Source organism: Anoplopoma fimbria, chromosome 7 (assembly GCF_027596085.1).
Source record: "Anoplopoma fimbria isolate UVic2021 breed Golden Eagle Sablefish chromosome 7, Afim_UVic_2022, whole genome shotgun sequence".
Lineage (NCBI taxonomy): Eukaryota > Metazoa > Chordata > Actinopteri > Perciformes > Anoplopomatidae > Anoplopoma > Anoplopoma fimbria.
In genome coordinates, this window is record NC_072455.1 from 10,519,037 (window position 1) to 10,544,480 (window position 25,444).

Below are 25,444 nucleotides of genomic sequence, written 5' to 3' on the forward strand. Positions count from 1 at the left end.
TATAACTGCTGAGAGAAACTTAAGGTTACTACTTATCAAGGTTAGGAATATGCAAAGCAGGGCTGTTCTTTGTAATACATTTTCTTTTTCATAGACCATGCCTTCACATGATACACTGTGAGGTAAGTGAGCAACTGCTAGTTTATTTAACATGTTACCTACTGGCAAAGTACTCTCTTCCATTAAACCCTGCTGGTGAATTCTCAGAATTTACTGCTGTTCCAAATGTTACTGCACACATATTTCAGGTCGTCCTCCTACTTTGTGAAACATTAAAACAAGAATCTAGATACACAGTTTTATCTGGACTTACCGAGCTGAAGAGCATCTGGTGGATCTTTTCAGTGCATGCAAACCTCTGAGAAATGCTTTCAGCTCATATAAAAGGCCCTCTTTCATACGCCCAGCTGTAGATCACATGATGGGGATAATCACATTGCTGCTGAACCTTGTGGTTTGCAGGACCCACTGGATGAAACCTTCATAACATTGAAAGTGTTGCATTCCCAAAAAATGGGACAACAACAATAACACAGCTTATGAACAGTGAAGAAATGTCAACATGAAATATTGTTTTACTGCATGCAATGACATTGTTGAATGAACCCTTTTTAAATGGAATTCAACAAATTCTATGAATGAAAAAAATAAATGAACTGATTGTTCAAAATATTCTGTTAGAACTTAATTTACACAAATGATTTAATCTTGAAATACATTTTGATGCTTTTATTTGTTTACAGTGCCAAATAATCATGTTTATGAATGGAAATAATGAGGCATGAGGAGATCTTTGAAGAAATGAAGCATTCTTATCTTCATAGAAAACATGCCTAGACACAGACTTATGAAAGACCACTTTAACAAAGTGGATGCAGATGTTCTGTCCATGGCCGGCTTATCTTTTTATGAGATCCCCTGGCAAATATTCCCTGTGAGGCCCCATCCCCCTCTGTATGCATATATACGGAAGTCCAGATAGGCAAGTGAGAATTCAATGATTTACTTTCTTTGATGTTTGTTGTTTTCCTTCCTGTGTTGTGACTAAAGAATAATTTGAAAAAAGTTATTGCCAGGAAAATCTAAATTTTTTTACCAACAGTGGAAAAAGGTTTTGCTAGGATACTTTTATATATATATATAATTTTTCTTAAACTGTTGTTGCCAGGATAATTGATGTTTTTGTTATTATAATACTAATTTTGTCCACAAGAGGCTGAATTGCACCACTACCCTATTCTTGTGTTCTTTTCCACCAGAAGGAAAAAACTTACTTAGAATATATACATTGCAAAACTTGTGTTTCATACCTTTTTCATAGATTTTAAGGAATTTTGACAGATTATTACGGCAAAACCTTTTTTATGAGGTCAGATCAGTCTCATTAATACATGTGTGATACACACAGAGGGATTCACAAATGCATTTTGTCATTTAAATTTAAATGTTGCTCTCCACAAATGTATTTTCAATGCGAACAACATAATTATTATTATTATCTGTTGCCAATCAGATGCCTCATACATTTTTGACCAATCCCATGAGTGTGACCCCTCAACGATATTGGATGGTGTAGGAATAAGGCATTAAACCCAGAAATTAGTTTGCATTTTTGCACTTCCGTTGTATGGGTTTATGGTCAGATGTCAGACATCAGGTATGTGGTTAATACAAGCTTAAGCTATTTGAAAGTTTTCTTTTACAATTAGAATTACGTTAGTAGATACCTCTCTTGTTATTTTGATGCTTTTAAGTGTTGTTGACTTCTCATGTGACCGTGGTGTGGTTAGTTTATAGCCTTAGCATTATTTTTATTTCTTCTTCCGATTGCATTCTTGCTTTAAATATAATAAAACAATGGTAATTTGTCAACATTATCTTACTGAACAAAACGTGTGAGTATCATAAACTTCTGTTGCAACAGAGCTTATTTTCTGAAAAACTCAAAAATCCAATGGAAAAATCATATTTGCTTTTTGTAGAGGGAACCAGTGGGATGTAAACTTCTGTGTTTGGTGTACAAAAATGTCATTCCTGCTCCACTCTATACTCGTATTTCATGCACAGGGTGGAAACCTGGGAACGGGGTGGAAAATGTATGTCCTGGAAACAACTCAGACAGCTAACTTTAGCGAAATGATTCAAACATCTGAAACAAGTCGCAACGCAATAGCAAGCCTTTAGAAGTCTTTTTATATTTATATTTTAACTGTTTTTGAGTATTGAAAAATATTTATTTCTGTGGAGAGAGTAATTTATATATACATCAGAAAATGCATTTGTTAATACCCCTTTATGTTGATTAATTAATATTGAGACTGATCTAATCTGATCCCTTGACAGGCTAAAAGGTGTTTTAGCCTTTAGGTTTTTTTTTCTCCTGCTTTTAAATCACACACACAGGAGAGAAAAAAAGATTAGATCAGCCTTAGGAAATGGATCACAACATTTTTTCTAACTTGCCTCTTAGGGCTTCCATATAAAAAATACTTAAAGTGGTTAATTCGAATAAATGCAGTGTAAACAATGTCACGCAGTGTAGCAGGTTATTTTTTTAGACACAATATTTGACACTCATTATAAATGATATGAACAGTTCCAGCAAAGTCTCCTTTTATCCTTATTTGAAAGTTGTCTGGTATTGCAGTTTAAATGTCCCGAGGATCAGTCCTTCCTCCCTCTGAAACAACACAGTGGCTCATGGCTGTGATGCTGTTAACACTGTTGAAATCAAGTTTTTATTGAACACACGAAGCGATGACCTCTACTAGTCTTGCAGTCCCTGATTTGCCACTTTGCCCTTCTCCACACCAGGACACACTTTTTGTTTCCCTTCATTTTGGACAGAGGAGGCGTCTTTCTCCAGTTAGTGTAGCTGACCGGCTCACCACCCGCCCACGCCCAGCGTCCTCGGCCGTCCCTGTCATTCAGGCCTGAACAGTAGGAGAAAAATACATCACTTAGAGTAAAGAAGTTGTACTCTACCATGGAAAAATATATTTAATTATGAAAAAATAAAACAGAATGGTGTTGCAACAAATTCAAAGATACCCACCTATCCAAAATGGTTTTCTTCCGCTGAAGTCCCACAGCCAGTCCATGTCGACTTTAGAGATAATGCTTGCTAAAGTGCCTTTGTATCTGAAATCAGTTGACATAGTGCATATAATTCAGATTATATAGTTTTAATGCATGACAGACAACTATTCAGAAGCATGCTTTGTGCCTCAATTTGTCTGTATGTCTACCCTTTGACAACAAGAATGTGTACAATGTGTTGAATGTGTTAAACTGTACCTCTCTCTGCAGGCCCGGTTAGCTGTGCTCCATGTGACTTTATGCTCAGTGCTAATGGAGTAACAGTGGCCACCATGAAAGGTCCAGCCCTGAGGACACGTCTGAGCACTCATCATCTGGGATCCAGGAGGAAATGGGCAGACATTTGTAGGTGATTGTGATTTCATAATTTTCTTTTAAGTAATTATTTCAGAGGTCAATCCATGTTTTGTTAAGCAAAAAGAATAATGTACCATGTACAAACATTGCATATGGAGATACTCAAGGTTCTATCCTAGATCTTCTACTTTTCAGTATGTACTTTTCATATGTTAAAAATGTACAAGCATCATTCAAAAAGGACAGTGTTGACTTTCATCACTATGCAGATGACAGCCAATTCTATATATACTCTCAATCCTGATGATCTGAGATATTTTATTTTCTGTAAAGCTCATCGTCGGAGACACGAGCCACCTTCAACCTGGCTTTTCCAAGCCAACCTAAAGCCGACAGAAGACAACTGATAGAGGTTTTTTGCAGTTTGAGGATCCGAATGATTTTTAATACTTTTAGTTGGTTAAATACTTGTGAAACTCACAGAAAAACGCAAAGGGTGACCAACAGCATTGATTTACAGAAAAAATATGAAACCGACAAAGTATTGAGACACAAAGTTACCTGAAAGCGACGATAAGTAAAACAGCATTGAATGATTATTTGAAAATATTGCAAAAGTTAGACATCTCTCTTTCAGAGATGCAAAGAAGCTTGTGCATGCTTTTTAAAGGTAAACTTGAATACCTGATCAGTTGGTGCCCAGGGTTTCCAGGAGACACCGTTGCAGTGAAAGAGCTGATTGGTGGTCTGGTTGAAATGCAGTAGTCCCATCAGTTCTGGCACACAGGGCTTTGGTATGATGTTATCAGTTTTAGCCTACGGGCCATACAAATTGACAGGTTAAATTAATTTAGTGTTGCTTGAACTGAAATGCAGTAATCTTTTCCCACACAGATTTCCCCGAAAACATGGTAAATATGACAAATAATGTTTGGAACAAGCAGGTGGTAGCGACCTGTAAATCCCAATGTAACCCCATCCTAAAGCATACCTGCTTTATGGTCTATTTGACAATAAATTGGACCACAATTTACTAAATGAACATCATGCTGTATTGATAAGACATAAACTAGAGGAGTCACCCTCTGATAGCCTGTAGAAAGAATGCAAGTTTAAGGTATCTCTGCATTGGTTTCACTTTTCACTTTGCAAATTTCCCCGCTGCGGGACTAATAAAGGATTATCTTATCTTATCTTTTCAGAACAGGAGGTTAAAGCCTGGTCGCTCGGAAATTGACAACCATGAACACAATAGCAAGCTAAAGAAAGAGGTGACACAGAATGGCTATTAGTTTTATTATAACACCTGGCCCTGATTACAAAGCTGAAATCCTGGCATAAGAGAACTACCCTTTCTTGACTCAACACTACACACATTTTCGCAGAAACTGAATCTGACAAGCAACATTTGTACTCACAAGTCCTTTAGCCGGTGCTGTTTTTTGCAGTTTTGAGATCTTTCTGTGAGGCTCTGACTTTGACTCAGTAAGCACAGCTGGGACCTGCTGCTGTGCTCCCCTGCTAACCACATGGATGTTTGCCTTTCTGCCCTTCCTCGATGGGGAGGTGTCGTCGTCTACTTGCATTTGCATGATGCCATGATACTGGAATTAAAGAGACAACAAAACTGAATACTCTTCTGACTTTACGACTAGGTCAGTTAGTGCCAGCTGCTGCTGCTTACCGTGTAAACAATGTCTGTTTCGCTGTGAAAAACTGATGAAGGTGCAATCTGATAGACGAAACAGTAAAAAGTTATAGATAGTTTAAAACTGTGACAAAGTCATGATGAGAAGGAAAAGGTCAGCAAGAACTGGTACTTACAGACTTTGGGTTGCCCATAACTTTAAGTTTCTTTTTTGGGACATGTGTTCCAGGCCTGGAGATGCTGTCTCCACGTGTCAACATCACTGATTCTGTGCCGAGGGGCAGTTTCTCTAGCTGAATGGATCCATGTTGGGGGTACGTGTCTGACCGAACCTCTTTTCCTACAAGAACGGGAGCCTCCTGATCCTGGTTCAGCCTGGGCTGTCCTGTGGTGTTTTTAGTTTCAACAGTCTTATTAGATTTTAATCAGAATGAAGGGCGCCATTTTGTTAAAAAAATACTTTATGCAGGACACTTCATACAGTCGATCTATATTCAATGTGAAATTATTTTTTACCTCCTCCCGAGTCCCTGATGGTGACTTTAGCCTTGTTGATGCTTCCAATCACAGTGCCTTCAGGGGAGACCAGCAGCACTTCAAACATCTCCACAGCCTCCTCAAGGTGATCCTGAATGATCTTGGTTTGCCAGGTCCTCTTTGACACTCCTACACAGACAGGAACATCACAACCATTTACAAGAGATGGTGAAGGTCTCATGTATTGTGAATTTGTGTGTTTTGTACCTTTGATTTTGCATCACTACCTAAATAACAAAAAAACAACATTTTAAATGTTTGAGCTGTTGTGACAAATAAACACACTGTATTTCTGCATCTTGGGGTTTCTCCATCAAAACAACAACAAGAGACAGACTTTGATGATGTTTTGAAGTAGCATGGGATCATGGGAGTTGTCTTCATTATGAAACAACCATCATTGTCGACTAAAATATATCTTGTGATGGGATGTTTCACAGATTGATCTTTATATGTTATCATGTATCAGTCAACAGAAATGAGTCAGCGCTTTTGCACTTCTGGTTCCTCGTCTCAAAGTTAATGGGATGTTTCAATGGGTTTTTTATTAGATGCCTTAAATAAGGACTGTGGTTAACACATGCTTAGGAGATTAAAACATTTGTTCTACGATTTAAAATACATCAGTAAGTAGCCCACTCGTGACTTTTGAAACTTTAAGGTGTCTTAGACTTTTATTACAATGGTCAAATACATGCAGGTATATACATGAAAATTGACCTCTGCATTTAAGTCATGATGAACATTTTAGGAGCAGTTGGCTGCTGTGAAGAGCCCTGGGAGCTCGGGCTTGGGGTTTGTTTGTTTCGCTCAAAGACAATGCCAGGATGGAACCTCAACCTTCATGTCAGGACAACACGCTCAGCCCACTAATTGTCTTGCTTAACAAAAAGTGTAAGTATCATAAACTTTTTTGTTTATGACACTTTAGTTTGTTTGCCATATAGTTTATTTTCTGCAGTACGCCAAAATCTAATGGAAGTATCCAATTGGCTTTTTGTGGAGGGAACCAGGGTGATGCATACTTCCAAGTTTGCCTTCCAAAAATAGGTGATACATACGGCAAAAACATGATTTATTTTTCAAGGGATAAAAAAATGATCTCCATGACAACCCAATAAACTCGATTAATGGGATGTGGCTGAGAACGTTGGTTAAAGATCAAGGTTGAGTATAAAAGGAAAACAGAATGTACAAAATTGAAGCAGCAGCCATGGTTTCCTGTCTCACGATGGTTCCAAACCCAGCTCACCCAGCTCATCAAGCACCAATAAATACAGATCCTACACTTCCCATAATGCAACTCAATAGTGTTAAACTCCACCCGCCATGATTGCAACAAAGGCTTTCTAAAATGTTGTAGTCTCCGAGCCTAAAATTCCCCTGATGACATCATCAGTAATCATCTCAAAGCTGCTCCAAAGACACAGAAGGCTTACAGGATGAGCAAACCAGACACTATTTTTAAAATTGGTTGAATATAAAAGCATAACGCAATCTTTCTACATCAATGAGGACATACTATACCTGGATCAAACTGAATGAGGGAAGAGGGGCTTATGAGGAAGTCTTTTCCAACTGTTGCAGTCACCTCCTTCACCTGTGATAAAGAAACATGACACAGACACATCTGTAAGTAAAAGGCTTGGCATGTTAGTTCAATGTCATATGAAGCAAGTTAAGAGCAGCTTTAATAACTAATGTTTTGCAGACCTTGACAGTGATATATGAAGACTCTGCCAGGTTTCCTTTCCGGATGATGTCCAGCGATACGGTCCCCCCGTCCTCACACAAAGAGTACTCAGGCTGAGACAGCTCCACGCTGGACCAGCTGAAGTCAAGTCTGCAAAGGCATGGTAAAGCATGGTGAAGACTCAACTGTGAATTCAAAGAGGTCATAGAAATCAGCGTTACAAGATTTTTCTTACATGTGAGGGGGCCCAGAGTTCCCTAAAGGATCAGACACTGTGAACTCCAGGCTGTCTGACAGAGACTCCCTGTCTGGGTTGATGATGTAGGCGATAGTTCTCTTGTTCAGCTCCATCTGAGAGAAGTGCTGTGGTACAAAACCACCTGCAAGAGCAAACACAAGCCTTATTTTTCCATTCCAAACTAAGCTGTGATTCAGATGGAATTAAAATGTATTTCTTGACCTGTGGTCATGTTTTCTAGGTAACCAAAGTAGGGCTGTCGAACGATGCAGAATATCAGCTCCTCTTCTCTGCTGTCGCTGTCTTGGGCCTTCAGCTCACGAGATGACACAAAGATCCCGTGTCGTCCGTCACCGAGAGACTCTGCTTTCCAAAGAGGAAGCAGCTTCACAACCTCAGGACAAGACTTTTCCAGAGGCTTGATCTGAAAACATATGTGTTTTTTAATGAGATAGAGATTGATTAACATTGGTTGACATGAACATCATTGAAAAGGATGTAGTTTGGATTTATGAAATGATGTGACATAGCCCATATGATAAACAAAGATGTTACTATTTTTTTCATAGCAAACTGATTCATAGCCCACACCAGAGCACCAATGGTGCATATGATTACAGCAGCACACAGCTGAAGAGTCATGGTAGCTTAAAAATCACTGTATGAGATTTACATATGGTTACAATATGTTTCTCATTCAAGTAACAGTATGTTCTCATCCTGAGTGGGAAGGAGATTAAAATGTTTTTGTATTGTAGTAACTTGTTTAAGAAGCGTTAAAAAACAAAGCATCAGGACAAATATAAAGAAAAGATGTATATCTATAGAAAGGGGTTAACCTGTGGACTGGTTATGATAAGAAAATTTGAAAGTGGGGCTCACTTTGCAATTTTCTTTTTTTAAATAAGGTTGCTAACATATAAAACTGTGGTGATTGTTATTTGTGTTTGAAATCTTTGGAACTTTGTTTATGTTTATATTTTTGTACAGCCTAAACCTAGCAGTGAAAGGGTTGGCTATATTTGTTTTTCCTTTAATTGAATGTCCTATTGTTTGTTTAGTTTTTTTAGGTGAACTCTTTTTGGAAAATTGTTAATAAAGACTGGAATAAATGACTACTACTAACTACTACGTCACGCATAAATTCACTAAAATCAAATATTGCCATAGACAACACAGTACAAGTGGAGAACGCAAACCAGTCTTTGTGAATTCAACCTTAGAGGTTTTGTTTTTATTGGTTTTATTTCTATTTAATTGTGCTACATGTGAGCATATTCACTCCTTTGCAGAAAGACATTGTGAACATTTTTACATCTGGTTAAAAACATTTCTTACGGAAAAAAGGATGGAAAAGGAGATGAAACCTGGGTATCATACTCACTTTCCATTGGCTCACTGACCTGGGACCTGGAGAACAATGGCATCCTTTATCACCTACCTGAATAGTGAAGAGCACAGGTTCCTTGTGTAGCTGCCCCTCCAGCAGGAAACCCCGTTTGGTGCTGTCACAAGCAGTAAAGGCAAATCGGTCGATCTGCGACGGCCCCCCGTCATGTTTATATGAGACCTCCAGCTCCTGTATGTCTCTCTGGGTGAAGTTGGAGCCAGCAGTTAGTGATGTACCTCTCAAAAGCAACCTGCCATACCGAGGAGACTGGAGGAGGATAAAGGTCAGCGCGCTAGGTGGAGTGTCGGGGTCAGACATGACCAGGTAGTCCGGACCCAGGATCATGGAGGAGCCTTGTGGAACTGAGAGGCCTTTGTTGGACGAGAGAGACGGCAAGATGCGGTCCACCATCTCCACTGCGATCTCAAAGCTTCCGTTACGGCTGGTTTTACCATTACTCACAACAAACCTGGCAAAACACACAGAAGACTGGGTCAAGTTTATTCGTGATAAAGAGACAGAGCTCCACCCACAAGCACATCATGTTATAGGTTACGATAAAATCTGTGAAATGTTTGAAACTCAACGTGGGTCTGGAACAGTTAATGACGAGACCTCTTGAACTAGAAAACTTGTGATCCTGCAAATTTCCCCGGTGTGGGACTAATAAAGGATTATCTTATCTTATCTCTTAAAGTTTGATTTGGTAGACTTTTTGTAACTGCACCAGGTTTTAGTAATGCTTGTTCACAAACTATTGCTCATACTTGTTTTATTTGTATGACAATTCAAAAATAAGAATTTCAGTTAAAGACATTTTACTTGTTTCAACGTGTTATAATCCTCTTTGCATTTTGAAAGAAAAAAGCAAGGAATGCAGGACTTTCGAGACAAGTACTGGGTCCGGACTACCATCATTATTTCTGTGAGGAAATAATGATGGGAATTATCATCTCACTAGCTTCTAGACTCACTGAAAGGTTTCCATTGGTGTGGTGGCTCTGTTGTCGTGCACGTAAGCCACGAGGTTGGCTGCTATGTCCATCTGGCTGAAGGTGGAGATGGCCAGTCCAGGATGCTTGATGTACTCTACGTGTCCGTGAGCTGGTGGGTTGGTGATGATATACAGAAGCTCCTCTGGCTTTTCTGTGCCGTCTGTGGCCAACAGCAGATCCGTGGTGAGAACCACGCGGTCTCCACGGCTGACGTTAGCCGGCTTCACCAACATGGCGATGTTTCCTGGAAATCATGGTGGAGGAGACATTTAGAGGCTACGTTAAAATAGGAACCCCATCAGTTATAATTAACAGTGGACAGATGGCAGGGAGACACGGTGTGGCCTGGCAGTCACAAGCATATAACAAGTGAACCAAACCTATGACCAATGAAGAATCCCTGTACCTTTTTCCAGATCTTTGACAGAGATGTGAAAGTGCTGTTGGGGAGATTGATTCTTTCCGTCCAACAAGTAGAAGACAAAGAAGTCCTGTGTTTTAGCACCGTGCGGGCCGGTGTTCACATAGCGCAGGAGGTTCATGTCCACCATCTCCTGGGTGCAGTTGTTCCCTGCTGCCAGTGTCCTCCAGTCCTGACCTTCCTGAGAAAGGAGAACAACACCTCCCAGTGTCATAGCAGTGCTTACAGTGATAGATACTGTTACACAGCATATTCCAAAGGAATGGGAATTGGGACTGGATTTGATAAAACAGGAAATTCCCCTTAGGACAGATGACAGAAACATGGTAAAAATGTCCCCAGTATATAATTGGCCAATCCAACTCCTCAGTGCAATACCTTTCTGACTATTCAGAACAAAAAATACCCAAGCATTGGTTTCTACCAACTCCTGAGAACAATATCTGCCTTTGTGACATCTTTCGTTTTGCAAATAGTCATTCATCTATTCTTAATAATTACCATCACTTAAAGTTCCAGTGCTCATGATTAAGGGGCATCTAGTGTTGCTCAGTGGAGCTCATTCCAAGATAACACAAAAAAACGATACTTCACACTAACAAAAACATAGTTATAATTACAATAACACATTTCTCCTAATATATCCCCTAAATCCTACACAATGGCCCTTTATCACAGTTAAATTGACAGGGGACATCACAAATCCTTGTGTGTCTCTTTGACATTTGACAGCACTGCACAAACCTTAAGCTGAAGTAGTCCTTGGGTGGGAACGCTGTCAAATATGTACATGACCTCTGAAGAAGGAGTGTCAGCATCCTGTGCAAACAGTGCAATGCTGGAAATAAGCCTGGCTTCTCCCCGCTCCACCTCCAGTCCATTGTTCCTGAGGGAAAGCAGGTTGAGACTAGGTCCAGCTACTTTCCCACAATGACCTGAGGACCCACTTTAAGCAGGAACTGTAGTGAAGATGTTACCTGATGACGCGCGGCTCCTCGTCGTTCAGTGGCAGCACTTTAACCATCACTTGTCTTTGGAGTTGGTGCCTGCCATCAGTCAACTGGATGGTGAAAGTGTCCTCCCTATTCTCTGAGTCATCGTGCATGTACATCAGATCCATACCTAAACGTAAATGATCATACAGATTATTTAACTTTTTCATTCATTCATTCATTCATTCATTTTCCGTAACCGTTTATCCTGTTAAGGGTCGCAGGGGGGCTGGAGCCAATCCCAGCTGTCATTGGGTTAAGGCAGGGTACACCTTGGACAGGTCACCAGACTATCACAGGGCTGACACATATAGAGACACTCACATCCAACACACAGCTCAGTTAAAGTGGCCCTATTATGCTTTTCCACTTGTTCCCTCTTCTTTAGTGTGTTTATAATTTTTTTTACATGTAAAAGGTCTGTAGAGTGTAAAACCTGAAGTCCACGCCTAAAAGGGGTTACCCTCCCCCTCAGAAACACTGCTCCTGAGCTGCCTGAAACGGCTCCATTGAATTCTCTCCTTCAATTCCATAACTTTATGAGGTCATAATGTTACAGAAGTCACGTAAAACTCCTTCCGGCTAGTTTGGCCCTCAAACAACATATCAGAGAGACAAAGCAGAAGTTCACATCTATTGTGGTAAAGTGGTTATGAAAGCAGCCTCTCACCCAGGAGGTCTGGGATCAAATCCCACTGTGACCTGTCATTTATTTGTCAAGCTCCAGAGGAAGAGTCTTTTTAAATGTGAAACGTTGACAACAGAGCGGGCTAGCTGACCAATCAGGGCAAACTTTGCTTTCTGGAGGGAAGAGCAAGCGCTACAACGGAGCATTTCAGAGAGACGGTGAGAAAAGGTGCTGCAGGACAGGCAGGATGAGAAAAAAAAGGAGGATTATGAGCATTAACGCATGTAAACATGGGCCTGTTTAAGCTACTGGTATTTCAGAGAAGTGGATTCTAAACGATTGATGAGTCAGGCAGACCAGACAAACAAATTTGCCCCCTGCGCTCTCTCTCTGCTACTAGGCGATGGAGAGGAGGGAAGGCACGTTGATAAAGGGGAAGACATGCGCTGGGCGTTATTATTATAACTTGCTTGAGAATGTACATTAACTACCAAATTCTAATGTATTCATGGTTGTCATGACATTTATAATTGATTGTTTCTTATGTGAAAACGAGGCCTAAGTAGTTCTTGTGTTCAGACTTTCTTTATGTTACTGAATTCAATTTTTTCTCAACCTTTTTATAGTGTTCTTGAGTCTAGAAGAGCTGCTATGTCCCTAGATGTTGTAGTTGTAAAGTAAAACTGTATCATAACTGATCAGTTTGTTAGTTTTACTGTTGGTATAGATGATGGTCAAACTAACAAGACTGAGCAGCTAGGATCCAATTTGAAAAAATAAAGAATTTTCTTAAAATGTCAGACAGATGAGTTTCATCTTTCCCACAGTACATGAATGCAGCATTAGTAATGAGATGACTTAAACCAGACCACAGCTACACTGTGAATTACAGATTAATAATCAGAGACCTGAACTCCCACAGTCCTCAGAGTGAAATGAGGCTTGAGCACTGCCATGTGCAAAGTACCATTTGAAAGATCTGTCATTGTGAAGTCCACCACGGGGGACCGAGGACCGGCCTCTCGTCTCTTGCCGGCTGACTTTTCACGGCCGTGGGCGACGATGCTGCCGTGCTGCGGCGCTCTGACCACACTGAAGAGCAGGCTGTCCTTGGGGACATCTAGATCCACTGTATGTAAAACGGACGAGTCCAGCTGCTTCATTTCTCCTTCTCGCACCTCATCGCAGAAGGACATCAAGACATCAATGAACATTGGACCAACAATCTGATCGGAGCTGAGACAGAACACAAAAACTTACTGTGATGTTCCGAGCCACAAACTGTGGGACCTCGTCGTTAGTTGGGTTAATGATGATGTAGAAGGGGACATGGGCAGAGCTGTGTTTGCCGTCTGATACACAGAGCATGAACTGGTCAGCTGTAGGCTCCATCCTCTGGTGTCTGGACTGTACGTAGTTCACATGACCATCAATGATGTCTTTGTATGAAAAAGAAGCTGGAGAAAAGGAGGTTAGACAGAAAAACACATGAAATATTATTTTGTTTCCCCTTTCTGATTATAATATATATCATAATGCTTACCTATGCTTATGCCCGTGTTGCTTTTCTCAAAGCCAGGACTGGGCAGGACATTTTCTATGTAGCCAAACTGGGGTGATGAAATGAGACTGACCACCAGTTTGTCCACAACAGTGTCCAAGTCAGAGGCCTTCAAATGTGATGCAGTTATCGGGGCAGACCCACCTTCATCCACCGTAAAGATGTTTCCTACAAACAACAAAAGCACAACTCACGCTCAAACATCATGCTTTAAAAACCCCATTAACTAATAAAATGATTAACCATATAGAAACAGTATTTATAAATTGGTTGTGGGCCAAATTACATTTTTTTAATCTATAAATGTTTTTCTATTTATCAGGGGTTTTTTCGGGTAATTCTGGTTATTCTAGAAGTGTGCTTTACTTGCTTTGGTCTTGTTTAAATTATAATTTTGTGCTGTGGCCTTTTGCCGTTCTTTTTCAAATCTCTGAATTAACACAAAACATCAGTCAAGTTTCATATGAGCCTTATCCTTTTAAGTGGTCCTCCCTTTTGTGTATTAAAATAATCAACTAGGCTGGCTAACGAGTTACAAAAGAAATTTACCCATTGTGGGACTAATAAAGAGATTGATTATTATTGGCCTTGGGGGCCGTGCCTGCTGAATTGAAGGCTCATATAAACTGCACTTTAAGGTTTGTTTTAAGTCTACACCTGCGTCTAAGAAATATTAGACATGAAGCTGAAAGCGGCTAAAATATCCTTGTACTGAAAAACTAAAATGTAAGTAAATATTGCTTTTTCTACATAACAAAATAAATAAAATAAACAAATGAAATACTTTATTCACATAACAGCAAAGCCTAGTTAAAATAAGTCAGTAAAACTGCTGACTTTTTAAATTTTGATGTAAGATTATATATGTCACATATTTTGCTATAATTTAATTATATTACAGATATCAACAGTTTAATATATTACAGATATCAACAGATATCCATTTTTAAAAACCATCGTGCTAATAAACCTCTCTCATAGAAGACATTTTAAATTGTCATCGCAGGAAACACAAGTGTTAGTAATAACTTTTACAGTGGTTACGCTGTAGTGTCACAATAGGACATGACAGTGAGCTGACAAAAATAAAGAGCAATGATAAGTAGTTTTAATTACACCTGTTTTCTACTGCTAAGACATGATAATATTTCTGGAATTAAAATGACGATAGGAATAATGGAGGTTTAGACTACGGTGTTAAGAGGGATGGAAATGTCAATGAAGCACAGTAACACAGAGCTGGTTCTCTATTTAAAAGTTAAAAGTAGCCCACCTGTTGTTAAAGAAGGTGGTTGGCTGTCCACAGGAAACACTGTGATGTGGAGGTCATACACAGGCAGACTGTGTCGTAGCTGAGTCATGTCTCTGCTGTTGGTGGGATTTTCTTCAACGCAGCACAAAGCAGAGTTTTCTGTTTGTCCGTCAGATATAACAAAGGTGATGGTGTCATGGCGAGGAGTGAGTCCAATCTCCAGTCCTAAAACCACAAACAAGTACATTCAGAGACACACCCTACTGTACTGGCTTGTTATACACCTGTTTATCTCTCCAAGATATAGACTGTAGTATGTGCAGCTCTAAATGTTGAGAATGAGCCTAGTAATAATTTTCTGTTATTTAATATCAATTTAATACATCAGCAAAATGAACTCCATTCCATAAATAAGGATTAATAATGTTATGAGCAAACTTGGGTTTCCCTTCCACAACATTATCAATATGTCTCTTTGAATTTTGACATATTTTTGTCCTGCAGCTGCTGAGATTTGAGATGTCATGAGATCGGATTTCACAAAATTTGAATGATAATGACAGAGCAGTATCAAAAACTTTAGCTGTAAGCCCACTCTGCGCTGCAAACCTGTGTGTTTGTAGGTGATGATCCCCGCAGTGATGTCTGCCTGGATGAAGCGATCGACCACGATGGAGTTCCGGAGAACCACGCCATGAAAGGGCTGCCGGGCGATCAGGAAGGCCAGGCTGCTGTTGTCGCTGTCTGCGTCAGTGGCGTAGATGTACTCAGCTGTGATGACAATTTCCTGTCCCTCTGCACAGCTGAGCACCGGGTTCAAACCAGCCACCAACACTGGCACCTCGTCATTAATGGGCAACACCTGGAGATGACATGAAAGTTGCTTTAGTAAAACAATTAATGTTTCCATTTTTACTTTTCTTTTTTTCTGACTGCAAAGAAGGAGCAACCATTTCTATTACCTTCACTTGCAAGAAAAAACTGACTGAATTGGTGCCATCTGTCGCTGTGAATTCAATGTTGTCCTCTACAGTTTCTGAGCTGTCGTGATTGTACCTGAATTGAAAAAATGACAGACAAAATTAAGATCTGCAAAGTAATGAAATAAACCCAAAGTCTGGCATGTAAAATAAAGTCTGACAGTTAAAATAAATACATCTGTTCTAAACAGTTTTAGTATTTGATTGCTTTGCTACCTCCCACCATTTATCATGAAAATAATTGCCATTGGCAAGTATCAGGATTTACAAGAATCATGTTTATCTATCGGTTCACTCAGTGTTAAACTGATACTGTGCTTTTCCACCTGGTTTAGGATTATGAAAGCTGGTAATATGCTTTATCTGAGGCCTGAGTTTACAATGAGATGTTCTGTGAACACTGTCTTAGTAATGGTTCTCTTGGTCTTTTTTTATTTTGTGGATCAAAAGATATTCTAATAGAACACAACTTGAATCAACTTTAAATAAATACTTTCATTAGTTAGTGACTTCAGTTTTAAGCAGCAGTCTTTTTTTTTTGGCCTCTTGGCAGCAGAACTCCACAACAGATTAAGTTTGACAGACCATGACCTTATTAAATAGATATGGCTAGCGTGTTGTCAAGCAGTTGCCTATTTAGCACACACAGAGCAACATTAGCATTTATTGAATTCCTGTTTCTGTCAACCTGACAAATATAAGTCCAACATTCATACTTCTTTTAGCTCTGTTTTGGTCTCCACCAACTCCTGTGAAAAAGATCTAGTAGTTTGATTGCTAACAGGTTAGCCTTGATGACTTGATGGATACTAGGGGTGTGAATGTTCTGCCTTCTACAACTGTTAGTTGGATACAACTGAACAATATAATGCATCCAACAGCCTTTAGTGATCAGTTTTTGTTGACACAGTGTCAGAGGAGTTTATACATTTATTGCCTACATGAAAAAACTGAAGCAGGATGTCTGACCTAACTTTATGGCTTTTAAGGTCCCCAAAAGTGAAAGCATGGCCCGGTTTCAGCGAGAGACCACTGAGCTGCAGAGCTCCATGCTGCGGTTCCCTCTGAAGCGCCACCTGCAGGGCTTCTTCCACGGAGTCTACGTCTGACAGCAGCAAGTGCTCAGGGCCGAGCCAACACTCCCCTCCTTCATCTACGGTCGGAGGGGTGGTAATAACCTGAAACAGAGCATACCCACACTTTTTCTATACATATCACACACACATCCAAACACAATACATTAGGTGACTATACATTAAATACATTATCATAAAACTTTCTTTTCCACCTGTGGCGGCTGGTTGTCCACTGGCACCACAGTGATGTTGAAGCAAATCCCAGTGACTGTTTTACCCAGAAGGTTGGTTACAGAGAGAACAAACTGGATATACTGGGGGTAAGGGCCGATGTCCATGACTGGAGGCATGTAGGCCACTTTCATGAAGTTCACTGCATGCTAAAAAACATAAAATGAAAGATATGATACATTTTTAATAAGCTAGTCTTGCTGCATGTAGCTATAATGTATACCTGAATAAAATAAAAAAGAGTCACCTGTGTGAAGAGCCTCAGAACCGGTGCATTGGAGTCTTTAGTAAATTTGGGTATGCTGTCGACCAAGAACAACCTCCCAGCATCTGGACCGCTACTCATGAAGACAACAGCAGAAAATTCAGACCGAATGTTTTCTCCCTGGTGTCCACTGTGTTCCCTGAAGGTGAGGACGTACTAACCTGTGAGGACCAGCGAAGAAAGGCAGAGTGGTAACCGTAAAGGTGAGCTCACTGTCTGGGGACTCCTGGTCTACAAAGTGAAGCTGTTGCCGGGTTATATGGACCACTTCTGTTTCTTTGATCACGAGACACCGACTGGAACCAGGAACCTCTTTAGGTGGTTGGTCCGGAACAGGCTCTATGTGCACCACCACTACCTGCACCACAAGCATATCGATCACTGCATCAGAAATCATAATCAGAAATTAGATTTCATTACAAGGAAGTACTTTTTAATCCTAGACTATGGATTTTTCCCCATAGATATTTTCATTAACTTTTTTTAGCCATGCAAGCAACATTGCTCAAGGGACAGCAATTTCGGTTGCTGTCCCTTGAGCAGTTTTCCACCACTTTGGTTCATGATTGAATATTTCAGCAACTATTGAATGGATTATTATGAAATCTTTTGCCATTCATGGTTCCCATGACTTTGGTAATCTTGAGGCTGGCGGCTTTGGTTTTAGTCAAATGACAGCAGATGGATTGCCACAACATTTTGTACAGACATTCATGATCGCCAGAAGATGTATTTGGGGAGCTCCTGCCTTTTAATGTATTGCCGCTATGAAGTTGACTTTTGGGAAAAATGCCTGAAAAACTAATGGATGAATTGCCATGAAATTAGTTCTTTGTGTTTATTGCTAATTAGCAAATGTTAGAATGTTAACACACTAAACTTAGATGGTGAACATGATAAACATGAACTGGGAATCATCAAGCATTGACATTGTGAGCATGTTAGCTAGCTGACATTAGCATTTAGCTCTAAGCAGCCACCTAGAAATGTATCAAATGAACTGGGCTACTATTTGGAGTTCATATTTGTTAAAATATCTTACAATATGAGCATTTGAATGAGGAAAGGTCTTTGGACAGTATTTATATTATGTATTAATTATTCACTGAAATTGGGAAAATTGTAACAATGAGAACAATAAATGCGAATTTAATTTAATCAGATTTGATCAATTCTACACTGCAATATTGCAAATGTAGAGTTTGCAGTACACAGCCAAGGGCCAATTAGTGATATCCTATGTAGATTTCTTAATGACCATTGAGTTCAAATTGAAATGGTGCTCCCTTATCTTGTCTTTGATTAACTCACTGATTTATATCATTTTAGAGATGTGTTGCTGTTACCCACTTGAGGCTCTGACAGGTTGGGGGGGTCATTGAAATCTGAAAGCACCACCTCAAAGGAGTCATCAAAGACCTCGTTTCCTAGGTGTCGATAGTAAACCATGGACTGAGACAGGTCCCTCTGTAGAAAGTGGCTGACAGGATAACCTGGGTCAAACCAACAGAAACAGGTAATGATTCGATTAATAAATAACACAAACTCCATGTAGGGTGAAATAAGAAAATAAAATCCATCAGTCTGACCTGTGAGCCCTGATGTTGGCATTTTAATAACCTCCCCTGCCTGTGGGGGGCGGGTAATGTTAAAGAGGATGTAGTCGTCGCTGGAGTCCATGTCTGATGCCTGGAGGGTGGAGCCTCTCAGTAGAGCCATCTGGCCCTCAGACACCTCCAGCAGCATGTTGGTGATAAGGACTGGAGGGCTGTCGTCCTTCGGCAGGATCTTGATGGGGAACTTGTGTCGGGTCTGATGGTGGCCGTCCGTGATGCGGAAGACGATGAAGTCTTTGGTGGAGTCGCTGTCGTCGTGGTGATAGCGAACCACGCCCGCTTTGATGTCATTGACAGTAAACATGAAGCCCTTTCCCCCTGGATTTGCCATGAAACAATCAAACAAGTCATGTTTTTAAAAAAGTTGGATATGTGATGATTTCAATATCATATTTCTGACAAATTGAAGTAAATGTGATGTGCAACAAAAATACTTAGATAAATTGTATTAATTTAACTATATAATTCAATTTATATTCTATTTGCTTTTTAAATGTGAATCTCTAGATACTATTAAAATTATATGCTTCTAATACCATTAAAAAAACAACTTTTCACATCATTGACATATTATCCAACCCGAGCAGACATAACTTCCCTTTAACCCTTGTGCATCCCTTAATATATATTGATATATTTTTCCACTTTCACTGAGTTATACGTTTTTAACCAACTTCAGTCCTGATGATATGCAATCATTTTCAGAACTTTAACCCTTTAAATTCCAGTTTGTTTACATAATGCAACTGTTGTTGTTTTTTATAAAACTGAACCTTAGCTTTATAATAACAGCTTGTTGATTAGCAATGTAATCAAGACATTGTTCAGCCCTAGTCAGTGTTGCCTTATGGTTTGGTTGTACACTGCCTGATGATGCACCAGCTCATAATGGATTAACATATCTGCAGCACTGACGGACAGATTTTTGCATGAATGAGAGGGATATTGAATTAAGGTAACCAGTCAGAAGTGACGAGATGTAACTTTGTCTGTGTCCACTGGCAGTTGTTGTGTGTGTACCTCTGACAGTGAGCCGTCCATGCTGCAGACCATCTACAGTGATGATACGAACAGCATTCAGGTTGTCGTTGTCCACAATCTGGAGCTGCTCCCACATTATTGGCCGAGACTGACCCTCCAACAAACTGAGGCCTATAACACAAATTTCTACTTAGCTATGTATACTGTACACGCAAATACTAATTATGAAAGATTGCAACAACAAAAAAAAACTTGCATGGGAAAACTAACAATTAACAGACACACAAAAGTATTGGCATTCATTTGTGTTGTGTTTCTGAATCTAAATGTTTGACCTTATTCACCAGCTAGTTGCTAACTTTGTCTGTCTGTCAGTGATAGTGTACAGCTAGTTTTTCAAAGCTGAAAACAGCTGCTCTGCTGCATCTGGTAATGAAATGATGAGAGCGTTGAGACCAACAAAAACATTTTTCTACAAGAGGCTAAAGAGCTGCATCGATCTGATAACTATTTATGGGGTTGTCACACGAGTGATCAATGTTAAAATAAATTGGTTTTTACAAGTTATTAAATAAACAACTGCTTCCATGTGTTTGAAAGAGCTTTGTATGCACCGCAATGTGATGCAACCATACCCATGTTCCAAGACACTCTGGGTGCATTCGTGTCTGCATTCCTTACAGACATGTGAACAGTCATAGATGGGCTTTTCTCAAAGAAAAAATCATGAACCTCAAATTGCACCTGTATGGGAAGATTAAAAACGATTTTCAGATACAACTAGCAAAACCAAACCAATTTTATAAGTAAGATAATGGTATAGGAAAGGGAACAGTACCTCGTAATTCCTGCGTTGGGTGTTTGAGGAGTTCGGAGGCTGATACCCAATGAGCATGTCATTTAGATCGAGCCACGTAAAGGAGGAGATTGGACGAGTATGATCAGACAGATGGGTGATGAAGCCGTCCACGGGAGGTTCGGTGATGTTGAAAACCAAAAGTTGTTTTGGAGTTTCTTCGTCCTCAGTGTCTAGTGTAGCAGTGGAGAGTGGAGTGAGGATGAACTGGTCCACTTCAAGGATAAACATGGACATGAAGGATGGCTTGGGCGGCTGGTTGGGCAATGCACCGACTATATGCACGGGAATCCAGGCCTGTTCAGACTGTCCAGAAAAACACAATGTTCCTCAAACTAAATTTCACAAATATATATATATATATATATTATTTTTTAAAGCAAGTTATGGATTTTATTTAGGGCCAATATTTAAACAAGAGCAAAGGCTAAAATAACTAAACATTTTAAAGCCGTGAGCAAAATGAAGAAAAAGATTAAATAAAAACAACCTCTTTTCTACTAAAATCCTAGTGCTAGTACGGTTAGTAAGGAAAGAAAATACACAATTGTTAGCATTAAAGAAATAAATAACAAAATGTTAGCATTAAAACAGCTAAATTACCTGATATATGCTGCCACTCCTTGTGTCCTTGAGATCCAGTCTGATTGCGATGTAGTCTACGTCTGGAGATGGAGGGTCTATGTGCTGATACCTCAGCCCCATCAAAAGGAAGTCTTCACAGGGAACTTTGGTGAACTTCACTAGCTTCAGACCCTTCAGGCAGTCTTCAGATTTACACATTGCTCTGGCTTTATTATCTGAATAATTAAACAACCATGGAGAGATTTTACATCACATTTTGTATTCTTGTTTGACCTACTTAGTGTTCCATATAGATAAAGGCAGACTAGACTGGTTTTACGTTTACTCTACAGGGAGAAACAAACTGTTGTTGACATTTATCCTTTTTTGGATGATGATCATTTTGTATGCAACTGATTCTTCTCAGAGAAAAAAAACCTCCAACTCATCTCCAGTCTACTTGTAATGCTTTCCAGTGACATATTTCTAAATAACAGACATGCTTTGAATGCAGATGAGACAACATATGTTTTCTCTCAACACATCCTTATACCTAGACGATTTAAACGACCGCTGGCTCACGTTGTGAAATGGTAGCAGTTTTATACACAACGTAATGCTGTGAATTGAAACAAAGCTACTAGGTTTTAGGCAACAACACTGTGTTCTCTACATCTGCCTGGCTAGCTTGTCATTAAAACTTTAAATGGAGCCCATATAATTCCTGCTGAGTCAAGAATGAGACCTTGAGCTTAAATGAGACAAATAAAGTTAGTGTGTCATGTCACTTAAAGAACACTGCATTTTCATATTGAATCAGAATGTTGAACTATTTAATGGGGATATTATTCTGTGAAAGATTTGCACTGGAAATATATCATTATTTATTACACAAATTCTAAAACACACTGATGATGGGATTTATGTAGCAATGACTTTAAAGTTAATCACTGATGCTTAAAGTCACTTTGTATAAAATTAGAAAAGTGTCCAACTTGGTGCCCCCTTTGGTACCATAAAAAAAATCACTGTCGGGGCAGCCATGCCTCAATGAATCTGACCAGGACAGTGTATAATTGTGTATAATTTATCTACAAACAGAAATGTATTCCATCAGACTAATTTGAAAGATGTTAAAGTATCATAAAATGAGGGTTTAAAGTTTGATTTTTGATGTGCTACAACAAGAAAAATAATTTAGAGGCTGTTGGTGCAATACATTAGGACCCAAATGAAATCTACCTTTTAACACAGTTAGGAAGTTATTAACCAGCTATGAGTGTTGCACTTCTTTCTGGGTCCAATTTGTTGTTCATAGTTTACCGAGCTGCTGGCGTAGGTGGATGAAGCTCTCTGGCTCGTCTCCTCTTTTCGTAGCTTTCTCTGGCTCTCCGGTGACCAATTGGCCATGGGCCGGCAGGTGGGTGTCATGGCTACTCAAATGGATGCTACACTCCAGACTAGACCTCCGCTCATAATGGAAGGACACCACATTGCCATCCACAGCATCGGAGAAACCGTAGAATTCAGGAACCTCCAGGGATTTGGTCCCTAGCTTTATGATGCTGCAGTCAGGTTCCATGATGTCCACATGAAGAGAAAACACCTCCATGTATGTCTCTGTCTCTGTGAACCTGGTCAGAAATAACACATAAGATGATGATACTGCCACATCAGCAAGAACAGTAAAGAAAGACAATAAGCATGATTCCCATTTGTAGGCTATCCAGGTGTTTTACCTGTATAGTCGAAATTTGACAGTGTCCGTCTTTAACAATGGACATCCATTATGTACATACTTTACTTCATCAGCCAGATAGTGGCAATCAAATACCTGCAAAAAAAAAAAAAAAAAAATACATAAGTGAGGTGGGTCTACAATAAGTAGAACTACCCAGACATTGGAAAATGGGTTATTTCCTCTTTCAATAGTTACATAGGCTTGCTTTAACACTTGAGCATGCAGTGTGTTCATGATAACAGCTTATTTTATGTTCAGACTGGAAGCCTAAATCACATTTTTGGTTAATCCAGGTTCAAAAATATTGTTTTATGTTTTCATGAAGAAAGCACAGGATAACAGATTTAAGACAAGATTTAAGATTTAAACTACACTCACAGGTTATCTGCCAATGAGATAATATCAAATCAGAAATCAAATTAGCATATAAGATAAGATAAAATAAGATAATCCTTTATTAGTCCCGCAGCGGGGAAATTTGCAAGAGCTGCTGTAAGAGGCAGCCACTCGCGCGGCGCCATTTAGATAATTAATGGTTAATTAATATAATTAACAGGTCTGTAAATTCCTAATAATTCCTAATAATGTCCAAAACATTTGTAGAACAATGTAATTTAGTACTCATTAGGGTTTAAATAGAAATAGTTTTAATACACATCAAAAAATGTAACTACAGTAAGTGTGATCTAGACTTCTAGTCAGAACACAATTCATATTTGGACAATAGCGTCTCAATTCAATAATGAATAAATATTCGAGTTACAGTCTAATTTACTTTGAAGGACATTAAAGTCAGAAATGTACAAAAAAATGTATTGTTTTTTTTACCAAGGAACCACATGGCTTCCCTTTGTACGGCTGGATCAACCTCATTACACCTCACATGCGCCTTTTGCCCAAATTATAAAAATAGTAAATGGACGTGTAACTGTATTTTCTAGTCTTCCGATCACTCAAAGCCTTTGAGTGATCGGCCCCTTTGAGTCAAAGGGCTTTACATCATTCACACACTCATTCATACCCTGATGGCAGGGGCTACCATGCTTGGTGCCACGGGCCCATCAGGATCTATCTAATGATTCATATCCATTCATAAGTTAAGTGTCTTGCCCAAGGACATGTCGACAAGGACTAGCGGAGCCGGGGATCGAATGCTGATCCTCTGATTGGAGGACGACCCTGCTCTACCACTGAGCCACAGTCACCCGCAATCAGATTGAGCAACAAAGAAATACTTGTGAGAGAGAAATTGCTGTGAATGTGGCCTATTTAGAAGAGAGCAACGTATCTTTATCAATCATTTTTTATCTTGTAAATTTACTTAATTTTTTTAAACCTAAAATTGCCCCAATATGCCTTCATATAAAAGGCTTTATTGTCACCAACTCATAAGGAACCACACTCATATGTGATAATATTAATTGGTGGGTGGGCCTTCTAAAGGCAAATGTTCCCAGTTTAATCCTAAACTTGATAAAAAATGAAAAACAGCTGCTTCTGGACAGTCAACAGATGACTGTATCTGTCAGCACAGACTCATTAGAGAGGAGGCCGCTTGTAAACCTGGAAAACAAATAAAGAAGTAAAGAGGGGTCCCTCCACCCTCTCTACCCCAAAATACCTCTCTTTTCTCAACTTAAGACTGCAGACATGGAAATATCTCTCCAAGCCAGGTGTGTATAGGAAGACAGGCAGACGGTAAAAAAGCTTTTTTCACTTGATCTTGGCCTTGACCTCTGGGGTCAACAGTGGTAACTGACGGCCAGTTACATTTAGTAGAAACATGATAGACTTTGATCAACCCATCACTGAGCTCTTGTCATCATTACCACAACACTAATAATACCTTACATGTTTTCCTACATTTTAGCTGTCAAACCATGCTATGGAAGCGTAATGCATGCCTGGTAAAAAGCCTGGAACACACTCATTGTAAAAGGTTTTTTTTCCATTACCTGAGGCATGACTTTTCCCACTCGTTGAGTTATAGGCTCATTTAAAACCACCTCCACCTTGCACGCATCCTTCTGACGGGGAATATGGAACTGTAGGTCACCGTCCTGGAGGTAGGCTGACTGACCTCGTTTCACCTTTACACCCTTATTGACTTTCACAAAGGAACCGTTTGATGAGCAGGTCATTCCCAGCAAAAGCACTTGGAGCAAGATCCAGGCCAGCGCTTGACCCAGTGAACCCATCGCTGTCAGTCACAAGCCGACGTCATGCAGGATCTTAAAGGACTGGATCCAAACTAAAGCTTTCAGAAACACACTTCAATTGGAGACTGAAGTAATCCAAGATGTGGCTATCTTCAGAAGAAGCTTCATTTTTCTCTGGTTGTATGCTATTGTGGCATAAGTCTCCGAGCTATTACCAGTTCACA

The 25,444-nt window shown here is 39.6% G+C and overlaps 1 protein-coding gene across 2 annotated transcripts; it reads right to left on the reverse strand.

Annotated features, from left to right (window-relative positions):
- Positions 1-1,255: 1,255 nt before the first annotated feature.
- On the reverse strand, positions 1,256-25,259 carry frem1a (Fras1 related extracellular matrix 1a). 2 transcript variants are annotated; one of them, XM_054601229.1, is made up of 36 exons: positions 25,017-25,259; positions 23,060-23,154; positions 22,644-22,954; positions 21,360-21,556; positions 20,739-21,062; positions 20,536-20,644; positions 19,940-20,071; positions 18,893-19,237; positions 18,654-18,796; positions 17,465-17,661; positions 17,286-17,376; positions 17,020-17,187; positions 16,701-16,909; positions 15,714-15,807; positions 15,361-15,613; positions 14,773-14,976; positions 13,482-13,667; positions 13,199-13,395; positions 12,906-13,116; positions 11,296-11,440; positions 11,063-11,204; positions 10,304-10,499; positions 9,877-10,141; positions 8,954-9,371; positions 7,735-7,936; positions 7,510-7,654; positions 7,295-7,424; positions 7,109-7,181; positions 5,554-5,710; positions 5,221-5,431; positions 5,081-5,128; positions 4,815-5,000; positions 4,081-4,212; positions 3,298-3,413; positions 3,056-3,141; positions 1,256-2,933 (listed from the first exon to the last, which is right to left on the reverse strand). In XM_054601229.1, exons 1-36 carry the CDS (start codon positions 25,257-25,259, stop codon positions 2,731-2,733), a joined length of 6,564 nt encoding a protein of 2,187 aa, XP_054457204.1. In that variant the 3' UTR covers positions 1,256-2,730. The 2 variants fall into 2 exon arrangements, with proteins under 2 accessions (XP_054457204.1, XP_054457205.1); XM_054601230.1 differs by having other exon boundaries at positions 5,221-5,429; positions 5,561-5,710; positions 17,286-17,379.
- Between the last annotated feature and the right edge of the window lie 185 nt (positions 25,260-25,444).

Coding starts and splice junctions, on each gene's coding strand:
- frem1a (XM_054601229.1), bottom strand. CDS start 25,259: ATGGGTTCACTGGGTCAAGCGCTGGCCTGGATCTTGCTCCAAGTGCTT. Junction 15,614..15,713: donor GTTTTTTCTTGCAAGTGAAG/GTAATAGAAATG, acceptor TGTCATCTCCAG/GTGTTGCCCATTAATGACGA. Junction 7,425..7,509: donor AACTCTGGGCCCCCTCACAT/GTAAGAAAAATC, acceptor ATGCCTTTGCAG/ACTTGACTTCAGCTGGTCCA.